Source organism: Garra rufa, chromosome 4, assembly GCF_049309525.1.
Source record: "Garra rufa chromosome 4, GarRuf1.0, whole genome shotgun sequence".
NCBI classification, from domain to species: Eukaryota; Metazoa; Chordata; class Actinopteri; order Cypriniformes; family Cyprinidae; genus Garra; species Garra rufa.
In genome coordinates this window covers 56,607,895-56,621,341 of record NC_133364.1, presented here as the reverse complement: position 1 = coordinate 56,621,341, position 13,447 = coordinate 56,607,895, and the positions used below count along the sequence as shown (strand labels likewise).

Genomic DNA, 13,447 nt, shown 5'->3' with positions numbered 1-13,447 from the left:
TATCCCAGTGTTTCCCCTACCATTATCTTAGGGCGCGTTCACAATGTCTCCTCCAAGAAAACGGACTGGATCGCGGACTCCATTCATAAAAAACGAATTTACTATAGCGCGGAATACCACGTAAATTTGTCGATTTTTGGATTGATAAATCAAAATTTGGTCTGTCACTTAATTCAAATCGCAATATGGACTAGTGTCTGTGAAAACTGAAATGCAAAAAGACCGTTTTAATATGAATCCTGCATGTAAAGTTTGCCTCTGTATGTTAGAATGGCAGAGACGCTTTTTTTTTTACTGCACGCGTGATGCTCCCGTTAATTTTTGGCATTTGCATCTCAAATGAACAGATAGACTCAATCTCCAAAGCTACTGTCAGTGTCACTTTTACCGTTTCATTTGAGAAAACTAGCATCATATCATACTTTACACACAGAAACTTCACGACAACCTGTCAAAATAAAAGTACGGTTTAACATGAAACAGAACAATATTCCTATTTAAATAATTGACAAAAAACAATATATAATATGATAAAAAATAAATATAACAACAAGATTAACCACTTAATTGTAGAAAAAAAATACTATGATTATTATTATTTATTGATTTTAACAGCAAACCTCTGTTTTTTTGCCAAAAATTAAAAAGGTTTATTTTTCATTTGATTAAAAATAAAATAAATGTCTATGCTTTCAATTGATTATGAGAAAAATTAAAACACAAGGATTTATTAAAAAAAAATAGCAAAAGATTGTAAAGCCCTATTGTTCAAAATGTTAAAATGGAGAGTTTTGGATTTATTTTTTCACTGAAATAAATGTTTTCGTTATGGGAAACGTTGTATCCTATTGCTACAGTTAATGGCAATATTGCACTGGTCTGTTGGACTTGGTTGAACAAAAATAAACAATATTTTGTTGCTTCAGTTTATGTAATCAGTCATTATTCAATGGTATACTAAAAATCCATATGAAAAAACTTACTTCTCACTGTTCTCAGGTCAAATATTTATATGCGATTAAAATGCGATTAATTAGTTACAAAGCCTCTAATTAATTAGATTAATTTTTTTAATCGAGTCCCAGCCCTAGTTTATATATTAAATATATGTATAAATAATATTATTTACATGAATAAAAAATATATACATTTAAATGCATGTAAATATTTTCTGTAAATATGTAAATGTGAATTGTATATGTGTGTATTTAAATATACATAAAAAAGTACGATTAACATATTTTTCAGTTTCAACTAAAGGCTCCACTTGACCCTCAGACAATTCTGTATTATTATCATTAATACATATTTTGTTAATTACTCATTATTATTATTATTATTATCATCATCATTATTATTATTAATATATTAATAAGTTTAAGTTTAAAGTTTGAATTTTGACAGTTGGAGTTTGAAAAGTCTTGGCTCATTTGAACATTCCGTCAATGTAAGTCAATGGGATTTTTCCCAGTTTTAATCGTGATTTTTAGGAAAACCGTAAGTCGGATCAGTTAGAAAAGATACAGCACACCCGCTGAGATCAGACTGAAGATCTGGACTGAGTTTGGAGTTTGTAGAGTTAAAGCTCTAGGAGGAGATACAGTCAGAACATTCTGGATAGGAAGAAAATAGCATCTCAGTAAGTTGGCTCTCTCAAGCTTAATTAATTAATTAATAGGATTACAGCATTCACTTTTCTTCATTGTTAAAATAAAACAATTAAAAATAGTATTTTGATTATTATTACTATTCAAAACTAACATTTTATTTTACAGTGCAACATGTGTCATGGGTTTGGGCTGCAGTGTTTTCCTTTGTCCACTAGATGTCGCTGTTTTTCCCGCCACACTCCATGCCTCATCACGAACACCTGTCATTCCTGATCACACAGCTGTCTCCTATCACCTAGCACTATATTAGTCTCCCTCTCCCAACACTCTGTCTGGTGGCATTATTTCCTGTTTCCTGTTGGTATTGTATTCGTGTCCCTTGAACTGTTGCTCCAGTCTCGCTCTTGTTTATCGTGTCCTGTTGTGCTGTTGGCCTTTTGTTTGTTTGTTTATTTGTTTATTGTTGTAATAAATATTCCCTTCCCTGCATATTGGACCCTGACCTCATCTCTCATTTGGAGACAACATGACTACTACAATAGTAAGAGTTTTTATTGATTTGTTTATTGGTATATTTAAAATGTAAAGAAAAACTAAATATTAATTATTTATTTTTAATTATGACAAACACATTTAATTTGTAATTTGCAATAAGCCTTTTGTACTAAAATACAATAGTATGTATTTAATAATAATAATTATATAAATGTTTTTAATTTTTTGTAAGTTTTGTTATAATTTTAAATAATGAAAAATATAATTAAATTGTTATTAATTGTATCTTTTTCATTTTACAGAATGATGGGATTACATGATTCATAACATTTCTTTATTCTTATAATAAGACTTATTTAATTAATTAATTATTAATTAATATTAAACACTAACATTTTATTTTAGAGTGCAATATTCTTATTTCGGCTATTATACTTTAAATTACATATTATCAGAAAAAAATAATCAATAATAATAAGAATATCAAGAATGTATAATATTAATTATAATTGTATTTAATGACAAGTAAAACATTTGTCAAGGTTCATTAGTGAACATGAACTATGAATGATTAATACTTCTCCAGCATTTATTAATCTTCATGTTAATTTGATCATTTACTAACGCATTATTAAAATCAGGAGTTGTGTTTGATAACATTAGTTAATGCTCTGTCAACTAACATTAACTAACACTCAACTGTATTTGAACTAACTTTAGAAAGATTCATAAATAGTAATAAATGTACATTTCATTGTTCTTTCATGTTAGTTAATACATGAACTAATGTTAACAAACCACACATTATTGTAAAGTGTTACCAAAAACTCTTATCACTGCAATCATATTATTGCAATATCTTATTTTCAATAACAATTATTTATTAACAATATTAACAACCAACACATGAATTTTATTTGAGGATGATAATAATGTTAGAATTGCAACAATAATATTGAAATCTAAATCAACATTTATTATTATTATTATTATTATTATTATTATTGATTATTGTTATAATATTAAATAAAATGCAATTATGATTTTTTTATTATTATTAAATATTCCCTTTTTATTTTACAGTACAGTCGGATTATTGCAATTGTTATACATTTCTTAGCATTTGTTATTATTAAAATTATAATAAAATGTTCTAATAAAATAGTATTACATATTTTGGTTATTTTTAATTTTATATAAATGTTTTATTATTAATAATGTAATTACATTTATTTAAAAAAATACTAATTAAATCAATAAAACTCTTACTTTTTCAGTAATCATATTGCACTGTAAAGTAAAATGTCAGTATTAATAATAATACAATAATAATAATAACAAAATATTTAAGATTATTTTATATTATCATAATTTATTTTTTATTTTATTTAAGCAAAGAAAAGTATTATAATTGCAATAATCCGATTGTACTGTAAAATAAAAAATGAAGTTTTGATGCTAATTTAAATAATTTAATAATAATGACCTAAATATTTGATAAATAGTATTACATATTTTGGTTATTTTTAATTTTATATAAATGTTTTATTATTAATAATGTAATTACATTATTTTAAAAATACTAATTCAATTACTATTTCAGTAATCATATTGCACTGTAAAGTAAATGTCAGTATTAATAATAATATAATAATAATAACAAAATATTTAAGATTATTTTATATTATCACAATTATTTTATTTGAGCAAAGAAATATATTATGATTGCAATAATCCAATTGTACTGTAAAATAAAAATAACGTTTTGATGATTATTTAAATTTAATAATTAAATAATAATGACCTAAATATTTGTTGTATTTTTACATTATTATTATTATTATAATTAAAGTTAATTAATAGTAGCAATAATAATAATAATAATAATAATAATTGTGATACAATTGCTGTTAATCAATTGTATCACAATAATAATAATCTTAATTATAGTCTTCTGTTTTTATTTTATTACAATAGTATTCCTGCAATTACAAAATCTTTTTGTTATCATAATAATAAAATACAATTAATATTTAGACTTTCTTAATTCTGACTTTTTATTAAATAAATATTCTAATAATATTATTCAATATGATTTTTTTTATTGGTTTGTTTGTTTCAATGAAAAAAAATACAATTACAATACAAATTTATTAGTATTTTTATTATTTTCAGTTTATGATAATTGCAATTATTTCTCATAATATTTGCTGCAATTTAAATCATAACCAAAACAATTTTATTTAATTATTAAATACTTATTACAGTGCAATATTGTAATGTAGTAAGAGTTATTGTGATTATTGCAATAAGAGTTTTTTTTTTTAATCTGGTATAAAATAAATATGAATAAATAAAAGATCCCATTATAATGAAACACAGCTGTACTTTATCTAGAATATATTTGATGAAACTGCTGTGATTAATGTCATATTTTATAATGTGAGGAATGGATTAAATTCGTGACACAAACATCAATTAAAATCTGAAGTTGATTTGTGATAGTGTTTATTATTTATGAGCAGAAACAACAGAATAAGATCCTAATAGTAATAATAATAATAGTGCTAAGATGATTGATGAGACACTAGAATAAAACCCAAATGTAGACACACACTGATCTGACTGTCTATATGAGGATTGATCACACATTTATTCTGTTATTTGAGTGACAGAAGTTGAGCTGCAGTATTAATGTGATGAAGAGACTCATCTCACTGTTACTGATTCATCCTCAGCTCAAAGCATTATGGGTACAATCTCTCATCAGTCTGTTCTCATTCAGCAACACAGTGAAGCTGATGATCCATAAACCCCAACCCCAAACCCAGGATAGAGCGTCTGAGTGAATGTGGTGTGTTCTGTGTGGATGAGGCTCATTGTGTTTCTAGAGACGCTGTAGAAGAACAGACTTCCTGCTCCGTGATCCACATTCACTCCTACTCTATAGACACCATACAGTCCTGTTCCACTGAAGATGATGGGGTTCACAGGGAGAACAGTCACTCTGTTATTGTGTCTGAATGAGTATCTGTCAGGAGAGCAGAACAAACTCCAGGACTGATCATTAGATCCAAACAAACACTCATCACCCGGTCCCTTCCTGCTGATGCTCTTATATGACACTGATATATCCACACGTCCACCTCTTCTCCACTCAATCTCCCAGTAACAGCGTCCACACACACTCTCTCTACACAACACCTGAGACCAATATTCAAATCTGTCTGGATGATCAGGATACGGCTGTTTCTCTGTCACACGTGTCACCTTTCTGTTGTCCTCAGACAGACTGAGTTGAGTGTTTGCTGTGTTTGGATCCAGTGTGAGAAAACAGGCATCTGAACACAAGAACAGAGACATTTACAACAACAATCACTACAGCTGTGTGTTATATATATATATATATATGTGTGTGTGTGTGTGTGTGTGTGTGTGTGTTATATAAATATATATGTGACCCTGGACCACAAAACCAGTCATAAGGTTAAATTTTACAAAACTCAGATATATACATCATATGAAAGCTCAATAAATAAGCTTTCTATCGATGTATGGTTTGTTAGGATAGGACAATATTTGGAAATCTGAAATCTGAGGGTGCAAAAAATCTAAATACTGAGAAAATCACCTTTAAAGTTTTCCAAATTAAGTTCTTAGTAATTACATTTTGATAGGTTAATCTCCTTTTTTTTCCCTAATGATTTTTGACATAAAAGAAAAATGGATAATTTTGACCCATTCAATGTATTTTTGGCTATTGCTACAAATATACCCCAGCGACTTAAGACTGGTTTTGTGGTCCAGGGTCACATATATATATGTGTGTGTGTGTGTGTGTGTTTATATTTGTCCTCTACAGTGTATCTCTGAGAGTTGAGTATATTATACACAAGTGTAAGTTTGGAGGCCGCTGATTGGCTCGATCGGTAATCTGGGAAAATGGCCAAAACAAGATGGCGTCGGTGGGCGGGGCTTCAATCCGCTTCAGTGCACAGTATCTTATAACAAGTTAATGCAGTTTGCAATATTCTTTCAACATTAACAATAATTGATCAACTGTAAATTAAACATATGAATGTATAGCAAACATATAAGTAAACCTATAGCGTTAATATAATAAACTATGACTAAAGATGACATTTCTTGAAACCTGTTACGAGTCAGACTGAGAAATAACTGGGAATTAAGATTGTAAACCGAACCACACATTTAACTACTAGACTTTATGATAATTATATATTAATATTAGTATTTATTTTCATATTATTTGTTCAGTTCTGCTTCTATTATAATGGTGGTGGTTTAATCAGAGGTCAGTTTCCTGTTTGGACCGGATGCAGCTGAAGTGAAGACATCTGTTCTGTGGACCTGTTAGTTTGAAGCATAGACTGTAATGTGAAAGGTAAGTTATACTGTTGTTTAATCCAGTTTTTCAAAAGTTTATGGCTGACTTTGGCTTGTTTGTGCATGTTTTGTAAGCGCATCAGAGCTGGTTTTTACAGTCTTAAAGCAGCTAGCGCGTGATGCTAATGGTGCTAGCCAATTACTGATTGAATACAGTCAGACCAGAATCGGCCATTTTTGTCAGCTTTAACTTGCTTTCATTTGCATAGCTGTAATAACAATCTGCTGGGCTCAAAGAGATATATATAATAAACAAAGAGATCAGGATGCGCACGTTTTACTCCTGAATTGTAACTTGCACTATCAGCCAAAAGTTCTTAGTTTAAGTCTCTTCTGCATTTATTTGATCCAAAATACAGCCAGAACAGCAGGAATATCTGCTTATAATATCTGTATTATTTAAAGTCAGTATTTGTTTGAATATTTAACAATGTAATTGGTTCCTGTGATCAAAGCTGAATTTTCAGCATCATTTCTCCAATCTTTAGTGTCTGATGATCCTTCAGTAATTATTATAATATGCTGATTTGGTGCCTTAAAACATCTCTCCTCTTTCTCTCTCTCTCTAGAAATATATATATAAACTTTATAAGTGTCTTTATCGTCAGCTTTGATGAATTTAAAGCTCCCTTGTTAAATAAAAGTATTAATTTATGTAAAATGCATCTCCCTGAAATGCTGATCAAATAAGTTTAATTAAATGCTGATCTTTGGATGTTTCTTTTTAGCAAAGAGTCCTGGAAAAACATTTAAATATTGATGATAATAATGAGAAATGTTGAATGATTTCTGAAGGATCATGTGACACTAAGAAGACTGGAGTAATTAAGATGAAAATTCAGCTTTGATCTCAGCAAATCAATCAATTCAATCCATTACAAATAGTTATTTTAAAGAGTAAACACAGATGTTGCTGTACTTTGGTTCAAATAAATGCAGTGAATTCTTACAAATCAAAGCATGTTTTGACTGGTGGTGTATATTTGGTCCCAGTAGAAGTGTCTTAATGTGAAATCAAAATGACTGAATGATCTCAAATGAAATGCAGTGGTCAGTATTATTGAGGGTATTTTTCTATAAAAGCAGACACATCAAATAATGACGGAGGTGAAAAGACGAAGAAGAAAACTCAAACCAGTCGAGGAGGCCATACAGTTTGCAATTGTGAAGAAGGACAAACATGGGCTTGAGGGCAGATTCATCCGTGAGTTTAAAGCGGAGTTAAATGTTCTGATTGATTACAGTTATAGCGTTAGTTCACTTCAAATGGGTGTCCTCCAGTAATATGACCACTACACAAAATGCAGTTCACCAAGACAGATTCCCATTCTCTACTGACTTCCATGGTATTTATTTCCATGCTGTGGATGTCAGTGGGGACCAGCGTTTGATGGGGAGTAGATCACAACTATTTTTACCTTTAAAGAACAGATTTCAGAATTGCAAAAGTAAAGAAAGATTGGCCCAGTTGTTTGAGATTGAATTGTGCTGAAATCCACAGATAAGTGAGTCATGATCAGCTCCAGAACAGCGAACACAAGCACTGTGTCACCATAGTCTCTCTCATGCACAGAAATGCTGGAACTAGTTATTCCTGAGATACTGAGTTACCATTGTCCCGGTAATAACTAGTGTCCTCATCAACCAAACTAACAACACACTGAGATTGTTCAGTCAAGTCCAGCATCATTTACAACTTCTCCTCCGCCAAAACACAGACGTGATTGCAGACTCCATTCAGAAAAATGGCATTTACTACAGCGCTGAACCACACGATTCTTCCATTTTGGGACGAATAAATCAAAAGTTGGTCTGTCACTTAATTCAAACATGGACTAGTGTCTGTGAATATTAAAATGCAAAAGAGCGTTTCAATATGAACCCTGCATGTTTGGTTTGTCTCTGTATGTATGAATGGCGGAGACACAGTTTTGTTTACTACGCTGAAGCCTTTGTATCTCACATGAACAGATACACTTTAAAAACACAATTTCTGAAAAAGAGAAAGATTGTAGAGCCCTATTATTTCTTTAATTTAAAAACTAAATTTTGTGCTTTTGTTTGTATATCATCATGTTAAAATACAAGCAAGATTATGAAGTCATTTTTAAATAAGTATTGTTTTACATTAACAACTGATTGTCTATTTATTCATTAAATATATTTCTCACTTTCTGTTGGATTAAAACAGTTTTTCTAGCTCTTAGAGAAAGTGTGAGTAAAGCATGTTTGTTATTTTCAGATCAGTCTTAAGAGGCAGCTGTGATCAGACAATGATTGTGGTGTGGACACTGTGGGACTAGATGAGGGAAATACAGGTGTACAGCAATAACACAGGAAACACCTTGATCATATTATTGACACTCACTGCTTCAAAATGAGTCTGTGTATGTTTGGATCATTTGATTTACAGTTTGAACTGAACAGAAATAAGAAAACAACCTCTTTATTCATTTGTTCAGATAAACACAAAAATTAAATTTCGGCACAATTTCCTTTTTCATTTTTTGGTTCATGGGTAGAAAATGAATAAACAACTTGTTTCAATTTTGTTTCAACAAAATTGTAATCTTAAGAACAACAAAAAAAACATTAAGAAAATCACACGTTCATAACAAGCACAAACAGTAACAAATTATTTAAACAATAGATTTACGGCTTTAAAATGAACAGCTTTTGTCTCTTTATTTCTTTTAATGTCCTCATATTATTATTAAGGTTATTTTCTAAATGAATAAGACGACATGATCTGCGTTGTAACACAAATAGCCTGAATGAAAGACCGTTGGATTTTCCCTTACTTTCAAACAAATAGTCTTCTTAGTTTTTGGATCATTATTCATTTAAAGTCCATGTTGCAGGTAAAAAATTTTTTCGAGATAAACATATATTCGTGTATGAAAATACAATACAAATCGTTAATGCAGGATTTGAAAATATTTTACAAGACCTAAGGGCACAAATTTAGAAGACAAAGTGACGGTTTCCTTGACCGCTCTCAAAAACAGCTTTTTTTTCCACACCGCGTCATCAGACGTCACGAGAGGGAGTCGTTCGCCTAGCTCTGTTGCTATTCAGCAGGAGCAGTCGTGAGTTAGTGTGTTTTCGGTAGTTATTTTTAATTTCAATTGATCATCGTCATGGTAAATTATTGTGTTTATGGAGGCTGCACAAACTCCAGCCTGTCAGGACATCGTGTCCACGGGTTTACTTACAATAAAAAGAACGGTGCTATCTTCCGGATCTGGGTGCGTTTGTGCGGATGAAGTGACGGGCCTATACTAATGCATCTGCTTCGAAAAACGCGTTCACTTTACACTGGAGGATTATCATCCCGGCGATATGATGCAGTTCAACATGAGATGCTGAAGCAAGAACCAAGTGAGGGTCAAAACTGTTGCAGTTCCTTCGGTGCACACAGCAGCTTCATCGGCTCCGCGGTCAGCCTGTGGTTCGTCCGAAGCCGTCAGAGATGCAGACGAAAATGTGAACTGCACCGTAAGTCTTGTTTTTTCTTCTCATAACTTCGCAAAACGACCAAATCCGTGGTTAGGGTTTTGGGAGACATTGCAAGACATGAGGCTGTGTGAAGATCTGAAGCAGTGGAGGCCAGCTGTTATTAACCACCTCTAAAATAACAGATTAGTGTGATACCCACACTGAAAATATTTTTCTTTCAGTTGTATATGTTTGGTACATCTACATATATATATTAACAGTTGCAATGTTGTGTGTTTTAAGTTGGGTATTAACAGTACTATGAAATAATATTTACGATTTATTGCTGCATAAATTAAACTGAATTGAATGAGCCATAAATGCAGATCTGCTTGATATATATGTGTTGTTAACCTCATAAAAACATTTATACATTAAGACTATATGTGATTGTGATTATTTTTTATTGATTGTCACCAAAATGGGACCATTCAAAACCTTTATAAAGTAATCCTTCCTCTGTAAACTGTCTAATAGCTGACACAACACATGCAGGTAAGGGCTTCCTGATGAATACCAGCAGACAACTTGACTGTATGCTGTCAATATTAATTGTCTTATACCAATGGCATCAAAAAGTTTTACTTTATAGGTATTTGTGACCTAAATATAGTCAACCTGTAATTGAGATTACATTTTACTGTTTATTTGTACGTACAAGTATTTTGATCAGAGTAATAAATTATCTCTACCATAAACTTACTCATGCCTTTGCCTGAAATGCATATAAGCTATCTATTTTGATTTCAGACAGCAAGCCTCAAAGTGCAGAGTCAGAGACAGCACATTAAGTTTGGGGGCATTTCCCACAGAAGCATATAATAAAACAAAAAGGTGTTTATCTCTCGCGTGCGCGGTAATAAGAACCCGCTTTATCACGTAACGTTGGATATTAACGAGTATGACACGCTTGATCAACGATTATTCGTTTGTGTTACAGGTAAGTAGAATCAATACTTCTAGATGACCAATGCTATGATTTTGCCTGATTAGATATCGTCAGCTAACACTGATCTCTCTCAGACACCTGCCCTGTTCTCCTCACATTACAACTTAATATGTCTCCTCTGACCGCTGTTCTGTTAAATCCTGGCATGTCCCTGCTCTCTTGGCCACATAACCGGCTCATATTTGTGTCTGTGGTTCATCAAACGAGTGTAAATAAACATTTTAAATGTTCTCTGCGCCCGAACAGTCATGGTGATCCAATGTTTTCCTATGGTTTACATTGACCGCTCTACCGGCCGTGACGTCACTACCGGTTTGCCAGTTTTTCAGATGCGGAAGTAAAATTCTCTCACAAAAACGACTCCAGAAGCCTAAATAGCGTATTTTGAATTATGTTTTCAAGAAAAACTGGTTCCTACACTATTTATCTACACGTTCATTCACAGGGATCTTCAACTTGAAAGATGGACTTTAATAAAAACACAACAACGATAAAATAGCACAGTGATCACTCGCTTATAAACACACTTTTATTAACAAAATGATTAAGCCGGATGATATATAGGCCTATATCCTATAACCTTATAAATGAAGGTGTTTGGATTTTCCCATTAACACTAATGCACAGTTTATGGTTCATTACTACTTTAATATCCTACAACAAATGTATGATGTCCAACTTTAATGAACATTTTTTCCAACAACAGCAGAACAAAGACAAACTCTATACGTCTATAATCTATTATATTTCTTAGGGCTACTGAAGTGATTCATTTAAAAGCAGTCAGTGTTTTTCTGTCTTTCATTGATTCATTAATAATAAGGACACAGTCTACAATAACTAAATGAAGCTGCTGTCTCTTTAAAACTGACTGCATGGTTTGACTAAAGACATGATCGGCTGTGTTTACATGCACACTCCTCAAAGCAGACTATTGCACATCATTTTGTGTCTATTTCTGCATTGAGACGCAAAAGAGAAATCTATTAAATCACCTCCCTAACATTTTGTCTCATTTATATTCATTAAAGAGATGGTTTCATCAATTAAAAAGAGTTTTTATTTTGTTATAGTCTCATTTTCTTCACAGAAATGAGCATTGCTCCACCTCCGTCACTGTTTTCAGATTTCTCCTGTCAAAGAGCATGTTTTAAATGAGAAGCAGAGCTGTTGTGCCTCCACTGAAGCAATCAAGAGTTATTCATATATTTTGGTTCAATTTATTTCAGTGATTCCCATTTTTTTAACCTATATATTGAAATGTTTCTTCTGTTTGAGTTTTCTGATCAGGGTTAAATACAATACTACCATTAATGTACAGTAGGGATCAAAATTACAACAGTTTACAATTAGAACAATCTAGAAATACTTGATTTTTTTCCAGAAATGTTAACTTTCATCACTCAAAATTTGACAAACATTATATTAGATTAGACATGTTATACTACATATTTGACTAAATATCCAAGGCATTTCAATCAGAACCTTTATTTTTTATTTTTTAAACATTGTGATCAAAATTAGAGAACAATAATGACTGTAGCACAAGAGAAGATTACAACTAAATTTCTGGAGGCCATTTTGCCAAACATAATGTTTCCGATCTGACCCAAATAAATGAAATCTTCTCATTACTGTGTGCTTTCAGTCTGAATTCTCTTAAACATGCTGCAGAAAAGCAGTTCCAGCTGCAGTGTTGAACCCATTCTTTAAGCAATAAGGTACGAGAGTCGCAGGCTGTGTCCAAATTCAGGGTCTGCATCCTCCTTAGGATCCTTCCTACCAGGTTGAAGGAGGAGGGGTCCTCCGAAGACCGCAAAACCTGGAAGTAGGTGTCAGTGAATTTGGACAGCCTACCCTTCTTTCAGTTCCCTCCCTTCCCCGTTACTCATATCCTGTCGCCTAGCAACCGTGACAGCGCTAAGCAAGAAGTAAGGTTATCTGTACTGCACAAAACAAAATAACTACTCTTTCATCCCTAAAAGCGTTAAAAACATCTTCAATCACTAACAAGAAATTAGCTGTGTGTAAGGGGATATTCACACAGGCAGTAAGAAAGAAGCTAGTTTACGAAAGTGATGTTTTTTAACATATATACATACAAATGTAAAAAAAACTACACAACTGCTGTAAAAAAATATTTTTTGAAACGCCAGTTTTTTTTAAACTTCCATCATTACTACCGCTTGCTTCATCCGCCATTATTTGAAAATTCTGGAAGCGCTCTGCCGAAAGGAATTGTGGGATAGGTAGGACGGGAAAGGATCCACCAGACCCATCCTTCAAATTCGGGGAAAAGGAGGACATATTTGTGGGCCGCATTTGAAGGATCCTATGAATTTGGACAGCCTTCGTCGCGGCGCTGTGACGTAACATCCTTCAAATGAGTCCTCCGAAGGATGTAGACCCTGAATTTGGACACAGCCCCTAACTGCTAAAGCTTGTTTACGTTGCTAAGGGTGGTTGCTAAGGAGGTTCAATGATACAC

The 13,447-nt window shown here is 32.1% G+C and overlaps 1 protein-coding gene across 1 annotated transcript in view; it reads right to left on the bottom strand.

The window, feature by feature from the left end:
• Window positions 1-4,886: 4,886 nt before the first annotated feature.
• The window catches only part of LOC141333044 (uncharacterized), an 86,172-nt gene continuing 77,611 nt past the window's right edge, over window positions 4,887-13,447 (bottom strand). Inside the window, exon 11 of the mRNA XM_073837989.1 lies at window positions 4,887-5,446. Within this exon, the coding sequence (XP_073694090.1) occupies window positions 4,887-5,446 (560 nt within the window). The remainder of the gene's footprint in view (window positions 5,447-13,447) is intronic.